We start from the raw sequence: 22,005 nt of genomic DNA, 5'->3' as shown, positions 1-22,005 counted from the left end.
ACCAGCACGCAATAAATAATATTAACAAGAATTTGTTCACTTTTGCTTAACTATTAATAATCTCTATGGAATTTGTCGAATAGCTTATTAAGAACTGCCGTAGGTACTCCATCATGCCTTTGTAGCAAACACATGTGCAGGTTGGATTTTTTTAAGCATAACTGAATAATAAAATCATGTTTTCCAAGAAACATGTCAAAAAATAACTTTTAAGTATTGCTACTCCGCTGTCAGTGTAAGTGATGCAACCCAACATGATTTGTCCATCTCATTGTTCGGTGAACTTTCAAGATGGTGAGATCTGTCATGAAAATGTTTTTTGGTGCATGACTCGGCACACAAATGCATCAAAACCGTCTTGTTGCCGAACAATACGCAGCACTTTTGGCACGTCGTCTAGTGCAATTTGAAAGACAATTGACAGGCTGTTGAAGAGGTGGTTAACTCCCTTGTGTTTTGCGTCTGATAATAATTTGTAGCATTATACCCAATTTTTTTACTATAAAACCAAAAGTGTGCAAAAATTACTTTTAGGGTCGGGATATTTGGGGTAAAATTAACTTTCAGTTACATTCAGAACATTTCATTGTCTCAAATTTTTTAAATTTGTATCTGCTTCTTTGATTTTAGCAGAGATAGGTGTTGAAAGTTATTTTTCCTTAAATTTATAACTTATTGAAGGGTAGATTAATTTGAGGAAAAAATGAATACTTCATCAAATAAAGGGAAAATTAGAAATACTTCAAAACTATTGCTAATTCATGCGCCTTGCAAAATTAGATGATGACAGGTTAGTTGTGTAAAGTTTGGAAAAATAATTTTATATCTTCAGAAGGCTTTTTAAGGCATTGCATTTACTGATGAATTTTTCATGGTAGCCTGTCATTCCCTCTCAATGGGACAATAAATTGCCTCAAATTTTTATTTTATGCAACGTTTTGTTTGCCAGAGCTGGAAGAAAAACTAGTTTTGGCCACAAGTGTGGTACCCATCTATTTGGTAGCATTCATCACAAATCTTGGTTTAACAATCCCTACAAATAATTCTTGGTGATGAGGAATGGAGGGTTTCATGAATACGGCGCGCCCATTTTGAGTGGTTTTAAAACAACCTTCGCCAAACTCTGTAAAAAAGATTTCGGCACGAACGCTTCGATGCTGCTTTTGAACCAAGGTGAACTTGATTGTTGATGCAGGCGAGAGGACATCACATAACATTTCACCGCAGTTTCGTGATACGAGGGTTTGGAAGGGAAGAACTTGAGGACTGATGGACTGATGTCTCCCCATGTCTTTGCATGCATATAAACAGTCGCGTGCATTTCGAATGTAAGGAGGAGACATTTCAGCTAACAGTAGCAAAAATTGCGGGAATATTTTGGTTACTTGGCCTTTCTTATGCTGCAAATTTTGATAACATTTCGGATTTTTTTCCCACAATATCAAGTTAACAACGAGGACATAAATAGTGTGGCATTCAGGTCAAAATAACTGGTAATTATTTAATACCACTGCGCCCTTTTACAAGATTAACAATTGGCATTCTAAATTCCCGCCTTCTTGAATGTCACACGGTGAATTCGACAAGACGGATGGGTGAGCCGACTTTTCAAGGGAAAGCTAATTAGTTGAATAGTTTCTTGTCCGAAACGCAGTTGTCCTTGGTGCTCAACACTAAAGAGGAGTCCCCAAAAGTGCTTCTGCTGCTGCATAAGATTCTTTATCCTACAAATTGGCGCCTGCGTAGGTAATAATAGACTCCAGCCAGGTTGCTAGCCAAAAAAATTAAAATTCAAGATAAATATTCACCTTTGAGAGGGATGAGACCTTCTAAAATGGTCAAAGCATGTAAAAATCCGTCCCTACGACAATCTAAAAGTAATGATGCAAGCAGTGCTTTTCAAAAGTGATTAATACATTGCAGTCACTGGTTTTTTTATATCTAAATTAATGATCGTATACAATTCAATACGAAAAATAAGCGGTTATAGAAATCTGGTACGTTGAATTTTTATTTGACTACTTTTTTTTGCATAACCCGCCTGTGAGAAGACTTTTGCATGAGAATACCAAGCTTTGGTATTTCCTTAACTGATACCTTCCCAGATGATGATTGACACGTTTTCTTGGCATTACACAATCACATTGAAAACAGAAGAGGTTGGTGAAATGTAAAAGTGGAGGGGGGGGGGGACGAAGGCCACTAGAGCCGGTTTTTTCTCCAGGCGTCTGGAGAAAAAGTTCGCATAAACCGATCGCCCCTCGGTATGTCGTGTCTTGATGGGAAATAACAGTAGTGCTCAATGTTAATGCTTTTTCGAAGACCAGAATATTTTAAGACCTATCTACACGTACTTAAGTTTTGCTATAAGTGATATTTCACAAGTCTATTTGATTGTCTAATATGCATTATCTGAACTGCCATCTTTGTCTTACAAGTTTGGATCTGTGTTGGCACTTCATGATAACATTGTTACAGTATTCCAAGACAATATACTAAAAATCAGTTAAAATTTTAAAAGTCAATATATTTGCCACTTATTCAACCCAAATAATTCTATCAGTATTTGCATAATTTACAGACCTAATTATTTACTAATGAAAAATTACTGTCTTTGACAATCCGTGATCCATTTCTTCCGCCTTTGTAGTAATATTTACGCTAATAGTTGTATTATCTTTTATTGAAGTGTCCTAAATCTTCCCCAAAGTCGTATTGTGCTGTGGCATTAGGGAAGACATCTTTTTACTAACCAGCGGAAATGCTGCGAGACTAACAGTCTTGTCGGAATGCCATCCTGTTATGGCGAAAAAGAAAATTGTGGGCAGCGAAAAGGCCGCCTGGCTCTATCTAAAGCCAAAATTAATGCTTTGTCGCCTTCTTTTCATTTTGCACCATCTTCCTACAATATATCTTATTTTAATGCGGCTAAATATTTTTGAAAGTCCGCTATGAAAGTAGAAATTTTAGCCACATGAAGTAAAGTCATCTATATCTTGTTTTATTTTGTTGTTTATTTGACGGAACGATTGCATGGGCTGTGGACATAAATGACCATCATATAAATGCTCATTTTAACGTTTTTACTATTAAAAAATAAGTAGCAACACAAATTACGGGAATGAAAGGAAATATTGGTGAGAAATTCAGCAAAAAAAGGGCAAACTAAAAATATTTAATATAAAGCAATTATTATTGATAAAGAGAGACTTCTTAGCAAATAGAAAATTTGCTAATAATTATCTGAGGCCTATTTGAAAGATGAATACAAATGGGATCAATTCACCAACTAGGCATTTATCTAACAAGCACAAGCTCGGGATCTCCAGCAATTTTGCCATTCCTTTGAGTAAGCAAGTGGACGATTCGGTTCAATAGCTTAAAACTTAGAAACGCAATCCAGTGTGTAATTTTAAAGGGTTATTTATAAGTACATTGGTTGAATGAGGAATGGCCTTAGCACCACGAACACCAGTAAGCTTAAAGCGCTCCCCTGGAATGTACGACCAAAAAGAATCATCATTGTAAGAACCAAGCAGTGTGGTATACACGCGTTTATGTGGGCCACTGGAGGAAGATTCCTTCTCCTGTAAACACCTTTATAACCAGGAAGCGTAAATACAATTTGCCCATTGGTTACGTGGTTGTTGCTATTTGAAAAATATCAGGTAATTTTGGTATTGGATGGTTATGTACATGAGGATGATCAATTGGAAATGATCACCTCTACACTTTCAAGTGAGCAACACATTCTAACGAATTTAACCTTGTATAAAGTTATTTGCAAAAAAATATGTTGCATTGTCAGAAGAAAGACAGACGTTGAACCACTCGGTACTTACAAATGTCCAGTCAAGGAATCATCCTTGCAGATTAAAAAAATGCCTCTAAAAATCAACCTTCATATCTAAAACCGGGGAGATTTAAAGGCAAATGAAGGCCCGACTGATGTCTGTAAATGAAGAGAGGGCACCAACTGCGTTTTTTCAACAACTTTTACTTTGCTACGAGTCCTTACAACCCAAAAGTCATTATAAATGCCTCCGCAATTGGCGCTTCATAATTGGAACTTTAATGCGACTTGATCCAAACAAGCAAATGAACATGAATGTAATAATTAAAACTGAGTTTCCCATAAACATTACCTAAATAAATTGACAATTGGAAGAAGGAATTTGGTAACAAAAAAATACTTTATATTCCTCCTAGTCAATAATTCACTTAAATAGAGTGGCTTTAAATGCGTCTTTGGAGAAGTGTTTTGAAGATTTTTTCGCGTGGTTGAAGTGCCGATATCTTTGCACAAAAGCAATTAATACAAAGTTATTTAAGCATGGAAGTTTAACTCGCCATCTGAAAGTCGATGTTGTATAACAGGAGCTCAGAACGGAATAGATTTTAATGGGGTATGCGTTCAGCTATTCCTAGCGATAAGATAAATAGGGTATATAGTGAAGTCGGAAGTCCGAAGTCGGAATAAATCAAAGTAGAATAAAGAGAAGCCCGAGAACTATTAGCACAGCTCGAAGGCCATGCAGCCGAATGGAAATACGATGTGCGTCGACTAAGGCGCCTAGGTAGTTAAATAAATAATTAAAACAAAATATTAAGCTTGGGAGACTGCCAGCATTGATTAATCATGCCTCAAACCACAGATTGCAAAACTGACTTGTGAGAAGTTTTGCGCTCCTGAATGGTTGAGTGAGAAGGGTAGAGGGAAAAGGAAGATGATGCCTTATCCTCATACTCACCAAGTGATTAGCAACACCCTTTCTTGGCTTTGCATTATCACATGATCTTCCAAGACATAAAAGTTAAACGGAAAATAAAAGTGAGTTAGGAACGGGTGCAACCAGTGGTAGTCTTTTTCTCAATTGACGAAAAGAAAATACTGTATAAAGCAAGAATTCACAACTAGTTTGTGTTCCACTGAGAAAAGATGAAAAGTTGTCTTGTTAACTAAACCAACGAGTGAGATGCTCAAGGAAGATTTCCATAGCTATATGCTTCTTATTACCGAATATCGTGCCCACTTGTTTAGCATTGTTTAATTGTCATTGGCTGAGCTGTACTTCTACTTGTTTCCTCCATGCTGTCCACTGCAAGCACTTTGGGATTTTCTTGACATTTAAAAATGCCAGATTTCGCATTCCTCGCAATATCCACCCATTCCACGGCAATATGTATTTATCTTTCTCCTGTGAATAATTTCACAAATGGCCGAACAAACCACATGCTTCTTTCCAACCGCTTATTGAAGCAGAAAAGTAAACTATTAATTATTTTGACCTGCAAAAATCTTTACATTGCATGCAAACTTCTCTCCCCTCCTGACTTGGTCTTAATTCAGGCTAACATCACATTTTCAATGACCACCCAACTGGTCATATTTGCTTTGACAATTAATCACGAGTTAATTACTAGCCTTTGATCAAGATATGATGTAAATAAAATGAAAGAATCTATTCATCTGTGAAGAACACTTTCCATTAAGTTGATATTTTAACTTATTAGTATTGTAGGGAAGAGTGTAATGGCGCCTGCACGTTGGTACACTCAATGAAGGATAAATAGCCTGCGTAGTAATTCCTAAGTAGGTCCTAATTCGGACAGGCGCTAAGTTTTACCATGTGTTGTGGAACGAAGGCAAACAGAATGCCCCCATCACGTGTTTGTGGGTGTATCGCGAGTACTTTTTGCTAAAAACCACCCTGATCCTTCCCTAATTCTTTCACTGCTACCACTCTAGGTCCGAAAGCATTGGACTTCAGCGATGAAACTAAATCTCAACCTCTGGAAAGAAGAATCTACCATCACAGTTTAAAAACGATATGTTCTACTCAATTTTAACTACTCAGTTATCATAAAGCGGTAACTATTGCATGTCAAGCATACGCGACACTGGTAGGCAGAGACCCTGTTACCGTAGCTTCACCAAAATGACGGTTGGGGTGACTCACTTGATGCTCCACTTTCTGGAAATGAATCCTGGATTATTTGTTCGGTAGATATTTTAGCATCAAAATAAATATTGGAACAAAAAATTGCAGTTTTTTTCTCGTTAAAGAAGCCATTTTGCATAAGTTGTCACTCTGAAACTGCTACTAATCCTTCACGAAAGAGATGGCATTTTGAACAAATTTGCAGTGGTGATAAATTTTACCACTTCTAGTGGTAATGCATGCAATTTTTGAAATGGTCACCTGCTAGTGAACAGACCCGTGTCCTCAACAGAAAGAGGTCAGTTAAATGGAGTTTATAACTGGTAAGAGGAAATTTAACGACCACATGCCCGCTCTATTGGCCAAGGCGACTAGTGTGCATCCCCATCGTACGGCCCAATGACATCACAAGGAACTGGCAAATCGCCTTCCCACTGGCCATCCCCGATAGGAAACTTCCCACCAAATGTAATCATATGTAAGCAGCCAATTTTAAAATCATGGGCAACCGGAATACAACTATGGGTGGCTTTAACGAATCCTGCTTCCAAAAGGAATTAAACACTTCCCACCAGGAGCATTCGGAAATAGCGCTTGCCGGTTTCAAGCTAGAGGAGTTGACTATTTACCTCACAGTGACACTTTTCATGCTGGTAGTCATGCTCCTTAAACTTGGCTACCGGAAAGTCCCTCACCTAGGATCCTATTTCCCCGAATCCCTTCTACTCATGTTGGTGGGGCTGGCCTTCGGTGCGATTATTCGCTACACCGATAGCGGATGCACATATGCCAATACACTACGTCTTTCACCGAACCTCTTTTTCAATGTCCTTCTACCGCCTATCATGCTTGAATCAGCCTATAGTATCTACAACAAGAAATTCGGTGAAATTCTTACAACCATTCTTCTTTTTGCTGTAATTGGAACCGTACTCAACTTCCTCTTCATAGGTTTAGGGCTTTATGTTGTGGACATAACAATTGGCCTAGGCGAGCCTAAACTCTACTTTGGAATTAAGGAATTTTTCCTCTTCTCATCACTCATTGTTGCTGTAGATCCAGTGGCTGCGTTGGCGATATTTCAAGATATTGGAGTCGATCTCAACCTGTATTACATGGTTTTCGGTGAATCACTGTTGAATGATGCTGTGACAGTTGTGCTCTACAACATAATGAGTGCCTTCGTAGCATCCCCAACCGTGAGTGGATGGCAGGTAGCAGTGGGCATTGGGTCCTTCTTCACCGTTAGTCTAGGAGGTGCTATGATCGGGCTTCTTCATGGTATATTCTCCTGCTTCTTGACTCGTTTCAATGTGGTCTCCGAGACTATTGGCATCCTCCTAACTAGCTATTTGGCCTATATCGTTGCCGATTTGTTTGCCTGGTCTGGAATAATCTCCATTATAGTCTGTGGGGTGTTTCAATCGGCTTACGCTTTTCATAATCTCACACCACTATCCGTCATGGTACTGGAATCGGCTGTGGAACAGGTAGCGTCAATTGCTGAGGCCATTATTTTCCTCCTTCTGGGTTCTGAAGTTTTTGCACTCAACCTTCGATGGCATGCTGGATTTCTAATCACCTCCTTGGTGCTTTGCATTGTTGTTCGGTTCATTGTGACTGGAATACTATCAGCAATTGTAAATAAAAATCGCTCCAAGCAGACTCGAATATCGTGGTCGGAACAAGTCATAATCAGTTATGGAGGACTGCGTGGAGCTGTAGCATTTTCATTAGCTGTTCTCATCAATGCTGAAAGTCTTGGAGACGGGTCACATCTTGCAAGGGATGTTCAAGTGACCGCTGCCATTGCTGTTATTTTCTTGACTGTGGCAGTGATGGGAACAACTATCAAACCATTGGTTCGATTGCTCAACATTCGCCTATACTCAGACAAGGACTCCGCGAGGAATCTTTTCCTAACTCTAAACGATTCAGTGATGGAGGATATTCTCATCTTCATTGAAGAGTTAATATCATCTCCTGGTGTGCACTCCTTCGTGCGTGCATTATCCGCTTTCGACGATAAGTACATCCGACCCATACTGCAACGGGATGCCGCCACACATGAAATGAAAATTGTCAATGCTTATGCAAAATTAGCACTTCAGATGCACTCCGAGGCCATAGGAGCACATGGTCCTTCAGAACCCAGCGAATTGAGCGGTCGTGGTGAGGGGAGCAGGGAAGAGGTAACAAAAACAGCTGAAATCGGCGTCAAAATTATACCTGACATATTACTTTCACCGAGTCTACCATCCACAAAACATCAACGCCGCCTAACACTAGCAGCCTTATCTAGCATAGGCCCAGAAATTGCGTATGGGCATGTCAAAAATGGCAATTTTGCATCGGCACAAAGGGCACAGTTTGCAAAGCTGAGTCGTACGCAGGCGACCTTTGCAAGAACAATGGATTTGTATGCGCGACAGCACGAGTCGATCGAAACGGCCTTACCCGAGGAATCGCGTCGTAGAATCAATCGGCATAGAGGGCAGCTCACACGACAAATCGCAAACTGCACAGACAGTGAGGTTCACTTGGGATCGAGGTCCCACGGACTGAAGCCGTATCCGTACCGACCAGAACCCATAACCGGCTCCTTTACGCTAACCACAATGCAGGAGGAAAGGGGAGCGCCGGAAGATGAGCGTGAAATGAAGGAGGACAGAGACGTTCGATCAAAGTCGATTGACTTGTGACCGAAGGGGAGCACAAGTAATACATATTCCAAAAAACCACTATTTTTTAATTAGTACTTTCGAAAACCTTGGCTATTTATTAATAAACGATACTGAGTAATCATTTGAAAGAAATTTTAAAACTAATAAGTACGGAGGCTATAACGTTTGAGTAGCAACTTAAGTACCCGCGTAATCAAATGCAGAGCTAAACAAGCTACTCAAGCATCAAAATACTGTAAAATTCAAAAGTGCCACAATTGCTTAACTGACCCAACGTTATTAAGTGAATTTCGTACAAAACCTTTGATTAATTGATAGGTACAGAAGCATTGTGCACGTTTCCCACCTCCATGCTATCAATTATTTTGGTAGCATTTAAAGTTTTACACTTAAATGAAGTGCTTCGCATAAGATTTATGTGAATGCTTATGTAAAAGTTACTTTTTTACACTTTTACTATGCAGCAGTCAAATAAACGGCTGTTTCGAGGCGCTTGGAAAAATGCGGGCGGAAACTTTACCGATGTAACAAGACTTCATCAAAAAGCAAATTCGAAATCCCTGTAAGCACCAAGGCGTTTGTTCAGTAACTCAAGCAACTAATACATATTGTTAATACGAATACCAGATTTGCCGCCCAATGCGTCAGTAGAGTGAGGAAAGGCTGTGGAATAAAGCGAAGGTACAAACCATGAAGACTAACCTGGCCACGTTGTTAAATATTTGGCTAACCATGGCGCCCTTTCTCTTGCTTGCTGTGGTCACACTTCTGATTCAGACTTAACAAGTCTTTGTATGAGTTACACTTAAGGGCTAGAGGAGGTCAAAGATAATGCATTCTCTTTGGAGGGCAGCGCCTTTTTGTCTGCTCGTTACTTCTGAAAATCTCCCCCTTTGACTGGCAAGCTATACGAAGAACTAATCTATTTGGGAGAAATAGGTTCATTACTCGTCATATTCGTCCTTACCTAAAGGCGCAAACAGAATCATAAATTGTTTTTACTTAAATTGATATTTGATTCTTGGGATTGGGTGATCACGTGACAACTTACAAAATGGACCACTGAGAAATTCAGATGAAATGGACTTGGGGAGAGGTGCTTAACTACCAGAGTCAAAACAGCTTCGATACTTCTTCAAGTGACCTTAAATAGTGAAAGATTTTTCACATGTCAAGTTTTTCAAATCTGTTACAAAATGATCAGTAACCTTGATCAAGCAAGAAAACCGTGTTCCCTGTTTTCATCAGGCGTATGTACATATAAACGTTATGTTTATGTGTTAGTTGTTTCAATAGCGAATTTAACCGCGTGAGGCATTGAATTGTAGCCACCTGTATTTCCGTCTTGGCGACATGACCATCTGGCCCTGCCTGTGGCCTCTCAGCCCTTTTGAAGTGTAATGAGAAATATGCTTCTACACCACTATGACCTGTTACAACCTCAAAGTAATTTTACCCTTTGCCGGGCAATTAGGCAAGAAATACCTGTAGCGCGCTACGACTTCCCTGAGTACGAATGAAGACGTGCCACTTGAATGGGATAGGTATTATCGACATACAGAGGGGATTGGGGCAACTGGCGTGACCCAGATGCCAGGGCGCTGGGAGGGGGTGAAATGGTGGAGCCCTAACGGCCCTGTTACCAAAACTGGGGTTTAAACAAACAACTATCATATTACAATTCTAATGATCTGTTTTGAGATGTTTCTGTAAATAATGCAAATGTTTCGATACTGATAAGGATGAGCTTATAGCTGCAATCAGAGTACATTACAACTAATGTGAAGACTATGTGTTATTAGGCAAAAAATTGCTAATCCACTTATGGAAAAATCGACAGTCTTGTGTCAAGTTGCAATTTTAGATTTTACAATCTTTCGACTGAATACGTTGTTGAAGATGAAGTACAGGAACACTATTGGGTGAAGCAACTCCCGGACGGAATTGGATACCTCCTACTACCAATCGTATAAGTAGTTCAGAGGAGCACTAGGAGACCAAGTCTCTCAAGAGACAATGTCTCCCGACAAATCCGACCAAGTTAGAGGGAATTGATGTGGAAGTTCTCTGTTTTACATTGAATGTTTAATAACATGTCAAGAAAAGCTTTGAAGAATGGCAGTTGCGTCTCTTCCACCTCTAAAACTGCTTCACTACCAACTGATGATGAAAGTCACTCGTTGACACCCGCGATCAATCGTATTAAATCACCTTCGTAACGTGACGGATTTTTTTAAGTACGGATGTAAAATCCTACGTAACTGTTGTATAATATCATCTTGATATAAAATCGGCAACCAAAAGTGAAGAACACAATTAATAATTTCAATTATATAACAGTTTCAATCACATTCGTCAAGCTTAATCTGTATTACAAACTTATGGAGAGAAATGGCATATGAACCTTGAAATCGTCATTTTTTTCCCATCTTAGACAAAACTAAGGAACTTAACCTTTAATTTAAAGCACTTTCCTGTTACAGTTAATGTATTTCCAGTAGATTATGCTATTACTTTCTCCTCCTTGAATTCGATCATTCGATGTTTCCGAATTTCCGCGTGCATTTTCCAAACATCCCAATGCTTGGAGGAGGCTGTAAAAAGTCAATTTGGATGAAAAGTTGCCGTTGCTTCAATGAGAGTTATAAACCTTCAGCAAAGTACCAAAGATACGTGTAAAGTTTATGTCCCATTGGTCATGACAAGAGACAGCCAAGTAAGTTCACGTGTTTTTATGTTAAAAACACAACAGGTAGTTGAAAATGCACCGCTTTTATGAAGTGTGTTTGATCTCTAGAAGCCGAAGCAAACTTGTGTTAAGGACACCGGAGTAAGCCAGAGACAGGATTTCAGCAAAAACGAGATCTTAAATGTTGGTAATGTGAGGACACAGGGAGTAAGGCGTGCCTGGGGAGGTTTCTTTCACAACGCTGGAGTTATAGGATGGCCATGACCTTGCCTTACCTTACCAGCCTCCAAGTTATACTGAGGTGAACTCAAAAAAGTCTAAGTCTTTCTAGATTCTCCGGAAGTCCAACTTACAAATAAAAACTTCTTGAACGTTAAAAGTTCAGCGTTTTTCTTAGGTTGTAGATATCTCCAGGAGAACCTCATCACCGTTTCTATCTCCCCTCTATTTCCCAATTGTTTTATCTTGCATGTGATCACCTAGCTGCGCAATGGCAAGTAAAGTTAGTAATTATAACTTGGGTAAATGTCAGATAGAGCAACACTTGAGGATGAAGATGGGGTAATTTCTCCATCACATCTAAATTGTGGGATGACAACCTTTCGCTGGCGGATTTCGCGGCGGTAAGGTCTTGCACTGTCCTTCTTCCGAGCGAGTGGCTAGTTAAGACGGTTGTCCATCACAGCCACATGACAAGCAAAATCGTTGGGGGAGCGAAATAGTGGGCGCCTTAAAAATGCGGTACGGGCGGTGTGTGGATTTCTTGGGGTCCACAAATGATATGCTCGTTCCCCTAATGAACGTTGGAATAAAAAAGTCATTGTGCATCACTAATTACTTCTGTAAATCTTTGCAACAAAGTGTCGAAAAGCCCACCAAACTCTACAACCGGCTTAAGCTCGATTCATAAAGCTGTCAAGCTCGAGTTAAATTCATCACATACGTCCAGATGACTTAGATGATTTGGGGCTCGATTCAAAATAAATGGGGAGTGGAAAGCAAAATAAGGCATTGATGGGCCATCCCACATCCTCGCCCTATAGTGCATAAAAACAATTGCGTGTACTTTGCAAGTTCCCACAGGTAGCGAACATTCCCGAAGTTAGTAGGAAAGTACTTGGGCATTTAACGCAATTCCATGTAAACTAACTCACGAAAGTGAGTCACAAAGTCACCTCTATGCATTAAATCCTAACCCACCTTCTGCCGTTTGTGTTAATAACGGGAGACATAACATACATGATAAGTTAACACACTAGTTGATTTGATATTGCTCGTTTACTTTAACGGGAAGTAATCCAAGACGTGAATAAGATAAACTCTGTTTCTGCATGAATTCTGCTTCTCTTTCAAACCTTCTAAAAAGCATTGTTATTAAATCGAAAAAAAAAACAGGACACAATTTTTTTCAGAGCTAATGAGAGAGGGGGAAAGGAGGGTCAAAGAGGACCCTTGGAAAATTCTGAAGAAACACCGGGATCAATGTCGAAAGTTGAATCACCTTTTGGAGTGGAGTCGACCTGCGATTCCAATGAGCCTTGCTCAGCAATTCCATCGTCCTTCACCTCCTCAATTTCTTCATCGGAGAGCGACTTCACAGCCGAAAGAAGGTCTTGCTTCTCTGTGGGAACCTCCTCACCCGCCCCTCCCAAAGTGTCCTCCTCATCTACACTCCCAAAAATCAGTACAAATTGAGGCTAAGCCATGAATAAAATCAATCATCACTTTACTTCTCTAAGTCAGCGACTGGAAAAAGTTGAATGGTTGCTGCCTGGAGAAACAGATGCGAAAAAATACAACAATGCGAATTAGTCATTTTAAGAACGTAACAATGAATTTGTATATAAATAGCAAGTACCAATTTGACCGGTAATTTTGTAATTGCTACTTTTGCGGTTAAAAGTAGCAATTACCAACACGGCTCAGCAACAATGACAATCGGTTACACTGTTATTATCAAACCAAAATCTGATTCTTATAAAGGTTCATTATTCTCTTAAAAATACCCAAAATCACACCTATAAACATAATCCACGGTTGTCAGGCCAAAATAAGACACTCAAAAGACTGCTACAAAAAGTTCTACCATCACCTCACCGTCAGACAGACTGGCATCGCGTTGACGCATTCTCTGTGACGATTTGGCAAGAATCCTCCGTCGTAGCTGCTGCTTTACCGAAATGGGAAGGACGACCTCACCAGCAGACCTCTCCCCATTCTTCGGGGTAGAAGGCGGTGAACTCACACCCACCCTTGATGCAATACCCTCCACGCAGCTGAGATCTTCGGTGAAGCTGCAGCAGACCTCGGCAGGATCTGGCGCCTGATTATTACCACGACGCGCTAGTATTTGAGCAAGCTTTTGAATCTGAAACCAAAACACTTTTAAACTTACAGTCCAATGCTACTATACCCGCTTCTATTATCAGCATGAGCCCATACAGTAAAAGCAATAAGTTTTCATATTTAAATATCCAAACTACGAGGACGCACATTAACAAACACGTTCTTCATATGAAATAATTCCAACGGTAAACGAAAGCCAACCATCTAATCAGAATATTCTGTTAACCTTTGCTTCCTCATGTAAGTGAGAGATGGACAATTAGGAATGTATGGGGAAATGAAAACTGCTGGTCTCAAAGTGTTCGAATACCTTGTGCTGCTGATTCCAGGGTAATCTTGAGTTTTTTCCAGCCGCATTAAGTGCGATAAGATGGAGGAGAGGATCTCGCCAAGGAGCTACCCAAACACCTAGTTGGTGGTTTATTTGATCCAGAGTAAATTCGCCTTCACTGTGGCCTCTTGTAGCTTCTGATGTCAAATTTGTCGACTCGGACTGAATAGAAACAAATCGACACCAATTGATTAATGTCATCAATGTGAGAAACCAAAGTCTAACTTGTCACACGAAAGGATACTCACTGTATCACTTGAAGAAGGTAAGGGACCCAGTTCTCTCGCCAAATCTGCAGCCTCTTCGGCTTCAAACATGGCGACTCCTCCTGCTTCGCCCTCAGATCGATCCGCGTCTAGCCAGACGCCATCACTGAAGGTGTGCGGTTCCGTCAAACTGAAACCATCTCCCTCTTCACTTTCCTCTCCCTCTTCATCCTTGGTCAATGTCCCTGGCGTAGAAACCTCTCCAGCATCCGCTAGGATTGGAGATTGTGTTCTAGAAGACGAATATGCAACAATAAATACTCTGTCATTAAATAAAGGCAAAAGATTGAACTCAAAAAAGAAATGCAAAAGTTCTACAATATTAACGATAACAGCAAAACACGGACAGAATTGGTGCAGGAGCATTGACGGAAAGCCGGAGTGAAGAAGTACATCTGCGTAACATAAATAACTTTAGAAGGAACATCCACCAGATCGAAATTGAAGTTTAAGTAACGCATCAATACAAAAAGCAAATACTATAGACGGAATGCTTTGTAGGACATGACTGTTTAAGGTGGCAGAGTGTCTTTCAAAACGGTAAAATTAGGCGTAAAATAAATACATAGTAAGACAAAATTTAATTCAAATATCTAAGTAAGAAAAGGATCAATTTACACTTCATCAGTTACCCTGCATAAAAATCAGGCCTTTAAAGGGTCTCGATAAAACCCCAAGCAAATAAAGTTGACATGCTTTAACCAACCGGTTGTTTGAAACCATTAACGGGTGTGTGATCTTAACTTCCGTTTGAATAGTTGAAATATCCCTAAAATAATAACACAGTCGGGTGAAAACATCTAAATCCTTTATGGCTTTTGAACGAACTTGTAACGAACACAAAGTTAGCAACCACACCAGGTGTCAAAGCAAACTTCAGATCTATTGGCGTCAAGGTCTTCCGTAGCTTCGTATTCGCTGTAAGTATGGAACTCATTCAAAATCAGAGAAGCGACCCAAAAGGCTATATCAAAAAATCGGCAAACACACCATTCATTAGGGTAATTTGATTTTTCTGTAGAACTCTCGGTATCAATTTGATCCGCCACCTAGAAATTCGGTGCTAGCTTCAGCTTCAGTAATTGATCTATGAATTAAAATAATGTTGGTGGGATTTGAATAAAAATACATGTAAAAATCTGCCATCGTTAATGTAAATTCCGGTATAGGTCTGAATATATTGCCGCTCACACACATTCAGCATACTGATAAGGTAATGAGCAATAGACATTTCGCCAAATTTTTTTTGCAGCACGGTCGATTCGTAGATTCAACAAAAGGCAATGACTAATAAAGTCTACAATTTTAAACAACTAATTATTAGCTTTGCAATGGCCCATTGGTAAGATAAAAATTCGTCAACTGTTATCTTACCCCGTTTGCAATTTCTCCGACGTTACAACAACCTCTGACGTTATTGAAGGTAAAGATGAGCTTCGTGGTTTCCTAACGGAATTGACTGAGTTCCCACGTGAAACCATCTTTGTTGGCTGTGTTATGGACTACAAGAAAGGAATGCAAGACCGAAAGTGGTTCATTTCTCCTAGGCCCAGAAACGGTCAGACCCTGTGTGGGTGATTAACAGTTGCGCACTCAAGTGACCGCGAGATCGTCAAATTGCAAAGCACGTACTTTTGGACTGGAGGCCCTGTCAATTAACGCAAATTTTCCCGGCGCATGGATCGGACTTAACGCTTCCTCCTTCATGAAGTCTTGTCTACATATTCCAACATTAACGTCCTGAAGTTGTGGACGGATTGGAGGGAGTTCAGTTGGTGGCATCTGGCGCTCCAAGTGATTCTTTAGTGCAGCATCCAACATCTCTTTCAAGTCATCTGGTGTCAATTTAGCTGGATAACAAAAAGAACATCCTTAAATACCACGATTCATAGTGATCCTCGAGTAAAAAGCAAGGGACGTAAATACAGAGCAGTAAGAAATAATGTAAATAGAATTTAAACCACCTTCACTGGCGGACTGAGGCTGTTGAGATGCAGAGGACGAAAGCAGTTGTCTCAGAGCTTGTGTCAATGTCTCATCCTCCATAGCTGAATCAACTGCAGCCATTGTTGCCGCTGTGGTTGTTTGAAGAACTGGAGGTGTTGTGAGCATCTGAGAAAGGATTGTAAAAGATGTTTGAAACTAATCAATTAAAAGTTATTCTACGGTTTCATCATATACTAACTTGGAGTTTCTCCGTGGGCCACATGGAGTACTGACGCATTCCTAAGGGCAGAAAAACTGGTGCCTTCTTTTTATCTGATGAAAGAGCGGATGGCATGGCCTTCAGTGTGCTCCTTGGTCGGAAACACGTCTCCTCAAAGCGAACAGTTTTTCCATGTTTTGTAACCGGAGAATCCACTGAAATTATGCATTAGAAGTGGTTGTCAAATTCACCAAAATTGCAAAAACCCATCACTTGGGAATTAACATAACGAAAAATACCTTTTGGAGAGATGTTCGACTGAAGAATGACTTTGGATCGCTTCATGAGAGGCGCAGTGGTGGTTTTGACAGTGGAGAAATCGACAAGATCTGCAAGACCAGTAGATCTTCCACGTGGAGAAGTCGTCACTGCTGCTGTCGAAGTGGGAGGTAATGATGAAGGGCGCTGATTGGAAGATTTCTGAGGTTTACTTGAGACAACTTTGGATTGTTTTGGAGCGCTCAAACGGGCGAGACGACTGGATAGATTCGGAATTTTTGGGGAGATTGGTTTCTGTTTATTTCAGAAATAAGTAAAGTGAATAATGGCCCAGTTGAAAACATCGAGTTGGCCTAAGAAGCCACCAAAATGTTTAGTTTTATTGGGATAAAATAAATTCAGCCAAGTAACATCGGGCATACTAACTCACTGGCTTCTGAGGGATTTCCAAATTATTCACTGCATCGTCAAGCAGGGCTCTCATACGCAGAACATCACTGTCTCCACTAAAAAATCATAGAGAAGACATCAAAGTTGAACTGTAGTTCAGTATTTGATCTGTTCAAGGAATTAATGGCAATCATCCACAAAAGGTTGTAGTGTAAGGCAACCAAATAATAAAAATAGGATAACTGCGGAAAGCCATACACAAACAGAAAGTAAAAATCTGTCCCCAACCGCCACCAGTTCAACCTCGATTCCATCTTCCACCTATCCATTCTATTTCACCTGTGATCGTCCAACATCACAAGGCAGTGATAATCACCTGCAGGAATGAGGGGCCAAGTGTAGGGTTAGTATTGATTGGGTTGTTTAGAGATAAATACGTTTTATTAATTTTTCTAACGGAAGCTCGAATAAGAAAGAGCCGTTTCTCATTACAATTTAGACGGGAAAAATTACATTCATGGGCATGTTTTGTAGAGTGAAGAAAGAATTGATAGACCTCTAAACTCACTTAAATTGGCCAAAGCATGTGGGTAGGACTCACTAGCCCATTCCATGACTTCCCCTTCCTGGTTGGTGTACGTAACAAATTGTTTCATTGTAACTCACGCTAGGGATCATAGCTTGATGCTACTTATACATAAGTCCGTGGAACAAAAACACAATTTATGAAAATAAATTTAGAAAGCTATACCTTCCCACCATGAAAAAAAATAAACAACGTGTCATCATTGAACAGAATCAAAGGAAACTAACTCATCTAAGTGTTCCAGAATGTCGAAGATATTACGCTGTGCACGTGATCTCTCACAATTCGCCACGCTGGTCTCAAACATCCTCCTACGCCTAGTGGCATCGAGGAGAGCTTGCTGAGCCCCGCTTAGGATGCTTCCAGGCGCTGTATTTTCCTTGCCCTCAGTCTGACAAAATGCAACCATAATATCTCTCCAAAACCGGAAAGTGCTGCACTTTCCGTTGAATAGTAAAACACTTAGCAAACCACTTCAAATAATCGACCACTCACCTCTGCTGCTGCCTTAGACGTTTCAAAAAGCCTAGCCATTCCAACTATGTTATTATTCAAGACGTCGCGCATGCTCTATTTGGAAACAAAATCAGTCTGTTAAGAAAATCCACAGCTATTAGAGAGAAAGATAGAGTATTTATAAAAAAGGTTTCAGAAACCTTTAGCTCTTCATCAAATTTCCTGTGCAACATTGCGATCTCCTCACGTATGCCCCGTAAATCCGCACTAAAATGTTCATAAATATATCGTCAAGGTTTAATAATTGAGGAAACAATACGCTCTCCCTTTCAAAGTACAATTCGCTTATCGGTCCTCCAGGAGCAGTGCTTGGCCGCATTTCCGCTTGATCGACAGCATTGGAGTTTGTTCCATAATGCGTCAGTTGCGATAGTTTTTTCTCAGAAGAGGGTGAAACTAAACAAGTGAGTAAAAATAAAACTATATCATTATTGGTAGAAGAAGAACATAATCGTAAGCCCTGTTTAAAATTATAACGTGTGAGAATATTTACTGATTTCATAAATAAGAGTTATTAGGCAGTCAAGAGGCTTACGACGGTCTTTATTAAAGGCCTTTTAATATTTTCAATAACGATTACAATGTATCTATCTTTGAGTAATTTGCAATTAGGATTACATGCTTTACGACGGCACCTCCTTCAAATGTCAGATACCATATTTAAGGAAAAACCAGTTTCCGTAGCCTTGGAATGGAGGTGACTTCGTTTCGTGAGAAAGTAAGCTTCAATAACATACATCAGAATCGACCAAAATGCAATGCCATGGGCATTTAAAGGTAACGGAGAGATAAAAAGTACAAAGAGTATCATATCTGTGAACTGGCGCACATCTATTCTTTATAAGATGTGCATACAAGCAATCGCATTTCAAAAGGTTCTAGAGGTTAAAAGACGGAATTGTAGCACTTTATCAAAAAATGCAACAATTTTTTTAGTCGCTCAGATAATAGCGTGTAATTTTTTTCTTTCCACTATCGAAAGAAAACCATATAAATACTTAAATAAGCTCTAACTTACAAAAGAGAGTAAGCATAATTTAATCTACGTAAATAATGTTGAGATCCACCTTATTAACGCAAAAGAAAACTTTCCAGGAACACCTGAATCTTTGCAGTTATGAAATGAGTCTAGATATTTTTATTAACAACTGTTATTAGCTGAACATTACATTGCTAAATATAAATTTGCACTTAAACCAGTTTTAGCAGGTAAGGGTCATTCACAACCAGGCCGAAGGCATGCCACAATCACTTAAAATATTTGGGTCTCGGTGATTAATATAACCCAAAATATGCAGTAATCTACTAAAAATGGATAATAAATGTTCAAGGGTAAGCAAATAATGATTCGGAAACCACACTCTCTGTTAGAACTTGAAGAGTCGATGAAACAACTTTACCAGTTGACGCAAGGGATCAACTATACAACACTACTAAATAATAAAACTGCTTCAAATTTAAGATATCACATTTTTCCCTGAACTTACTGCCTACTAAAAGTTTGAAACATGCATGATTGCTTTGTTTTTTAAGGACCTTCCCAAAATTAAGCACTGACATTTGAAGTTAGCGCATTGTTGATAAAATTATGAAATTCAAATTCTTATTCTACCAGTAATACTAATACAGTAAATCAACTCAATTGCAAACCAAAAAATGGAAGGAATCAGCGAAGCACAAACCATTTGCAGCTTTTAGTAATGCCTCCACATTTTACCGATTTCTCAAGTACATGAAACGTGCAGCAAAGAAAATTCAAGAAATTAAGATTAGGTAGTTAAGAACTTCAGGAAAAAACAAATTTCCACGCACCTGCGCGTTTGGATAGGAATGGATTTCGCCGGGGAATACTAGTCAAGGTCTTGCTGATAGGCTGATGGACTGCTGACATTTTGCCTTTCAAATGGTCAACAACATCGTGTTCCAATGGTTTCGAAGCATCAAGAGAACGCATTTTTTTGGTTAGTTCTGTAACGTTATCCTAGGCGCGAATAATAAAAAAACAATTACTATGTAGAAATTAGGAGTGCTGAAGTGGTCCAATTTTATATTTGAAAACTTACATAAGACAAAACGGATAAATAACAAGCACACTAACTCACTAGTATTTCAAATTGGCGATTTTGAAGATGCAATAATTCCAACCCTTCACTAGAATTCTCGCCAAAATGCGGAGGAAACTGCATTGTGCACTTACAGGAAGTACGATTCGATGAGAGCAGAGTATCTCCAAATAATAAATCACCACCACAAACTTTACAATGCAGCATCCGATTATGGAAACTATAAATACAAGACAGGTTCAATAGGTATAAATAGGTACTATACACCCTACTTAAAGCAAAGACATAATTTGAAGACAAATAGGTAGTAAACAAAAGCCGCTAAGCAAAAAAAACCGCGAATAATGATTGGTAAAATAAATCTAAAAGATGTGGCAAAAGAGATAGATCGTCAAAAAAAACAGGTACAAAAAGTCCAAAAGCTCAAAAACAGCCAATTAAATGTGCATATTAGTAATTTCTGCACGACTAAAATATGTACAGAACAAACATCAGCGTTTTTAATATCCACTCCCGTTGATGACACAGGTCTCCTTCTGACAGCAAACAATCATCTATGCAAGTGCTAAATTTAAATGGAATCTACTTTTTAAAGGTAAGGAAAACTGCAAGTATGCTTAAAACCGCAACTCGAGGTCCAGCACCGGACACCAAAAACCAAACAAAGTTGGATAAACGCCGAAAAGTACAACTATTACTTATTCTTTAAAACAACACGCCCAAGGTTTTGTATTTTTTTAAATGTGACTTGCTTATACAGTTTTCACGTAAAAACGCATTTGTTGCCCTGGTACTTTTTGCCAACTCGGTGCATCTTATACAAATTTTCAAAAATTTTTCCAGGGAATCTGACAAACACGTTACTTTATGCATTAAGGTGCAAAATTTTGCATTTTTTGTTTAATCTACCAATTGTATGACTTACTAATGCCTTATTACTAGTTGTTTGCCACTTTTGATTATAGACACACTAACGTTACAGTAAACGGGGCGCGATCGCGTTTATTTCGCCTGACTAAATAAACAGCTTCTTACCCTCTTATACCTGCTCGGCTTTTCCACGCATTTATAGGGTGCTGCTTTGGTAGCATGTTATGGTTTTTGGGTGTCATGGTGCGTCAGCCTCCGGATTAGGCAGATGTCACTGGTTCCTGGAAAGGTACGACCAGTGTCGCTCTACATAACCCACACAGTAGTAGACGTCTTTTTTAGTTTAAGCCCCTAGACCCAATCGTTGTATTTGCAGAAAGAAAAGAGGAGTGATGAGGAATGGCAGCCCCATTTTCGCTGTTTTCGCGACCTTTTTGGTTTTACACATGTTTATAGAGGCGGCTGTTTGATAAGTGACATTTTGCTTAGCGTTAGGGCCTTGTGATTTCCTAAAATTGCATGGGGTATCCACTTCCAGTCCTCCTTTGGAAATCGATAATATAGCTCAGGCACGAGGTTTTGCCCCCTTGTAGCATGTCACCAAGGGGGCAAATTGAAATGAATATATGCTACGGCGCGTAGCTTGTGGAGCAAGTTTGTCAAAAACACCTTGTTTAATGGGCATTGCCAACTTTTCCTGTCTAATTTTTGCTAAATGTCGGATTTCCTCGTGGATTATTATGTCTATGTGCTTGCATTAATCTACTTGCCACTTTGCTTGGATACGTTTCTAGGAAAAATGGTGAAACCTTGCAGCCGTAAACGAATGCTAATTAACGTTGATGTTTCAGTCCTATGTTTGGTGCTCTTCTATATGCGTTCATTTTTGCCTTAACA

General features: G+C 39.5%; 2 protein-coding genes across 2 annotated transcripts; one reads left to right on the top strand and one right to left on the bottom strand. All coding sequences in view use genetic code 11, as the record gives it.

Annotated features, from left to right (window-relative positions):
• Positions 1–6,442: 6,442 nt before the first annotated feature.
• Positions 6,443–8,644, top strand: EGR_05807 (Sodium/hydrogen exchanger 2; the record flags this gene model as incomplete). Its single annotated transcript, XM_024495056.1, has 1 exon — positions 6,443–8,644. The coding sequence occupies one exon, from the start codon at positions 6,443–6,445 to the stop codon at positions 8,642–8,644; it is 2,202 nt and encodes a 733-aa protein (XP_024350519.1).
• Positions 8,645–12,754: 4,110 nt separating this feature from the next.
• Positions 12,755–21,052, bottom strand: EGR_05806 (hypothetical protein; the record flags this gene model as incomplete). The annotated part of the gene is made up of 17 exons (XM_024495055.1): positions 12,755–12,981; positions 13,413–13,683; positions 13,972–14,154; positions 14,241–14,490; positions 15,633–15,760; positions 15,891–16,108; positions 16,223–16,370; positions 16,444–16,619; positions 16,704–16,977; positions 17,114–17,189; positions 17,887–18,050; positions 18,155–18,229; positions 18,316–18,382; positions 18,430–18,571; positions 19,988–20,156; positions 20,278–20,458; positions 21,033–21,052. The coding sequence occupies 17 exons, from the start codon at positions 21,050–21,052 to the stop codon at positions 12,755–12,757; spliced, it is 2,769 nt and encodes a 922-aa protein (XP_024350518.1).
• Positions 21,053–22,005: the final 953 nt, after the last annotated feature.

The sequence above is a fragment of the Echinococcus granulosus genome (genome assembly GCF_000524195.1).
Source record: "Echinococcus granulosus chromosome Unknown EG_S00046, whole genome shotgun sequence".
NCBI lineage: Eukaryota > Metazoa > Platyhelminthes > Cestoda > Cyclophyllidea > Taeniidae > Echinococcus > Echinococcus granulosus.
This window is presented reverse-complemented; position numbering and strand designations above follow the sequence as displayed.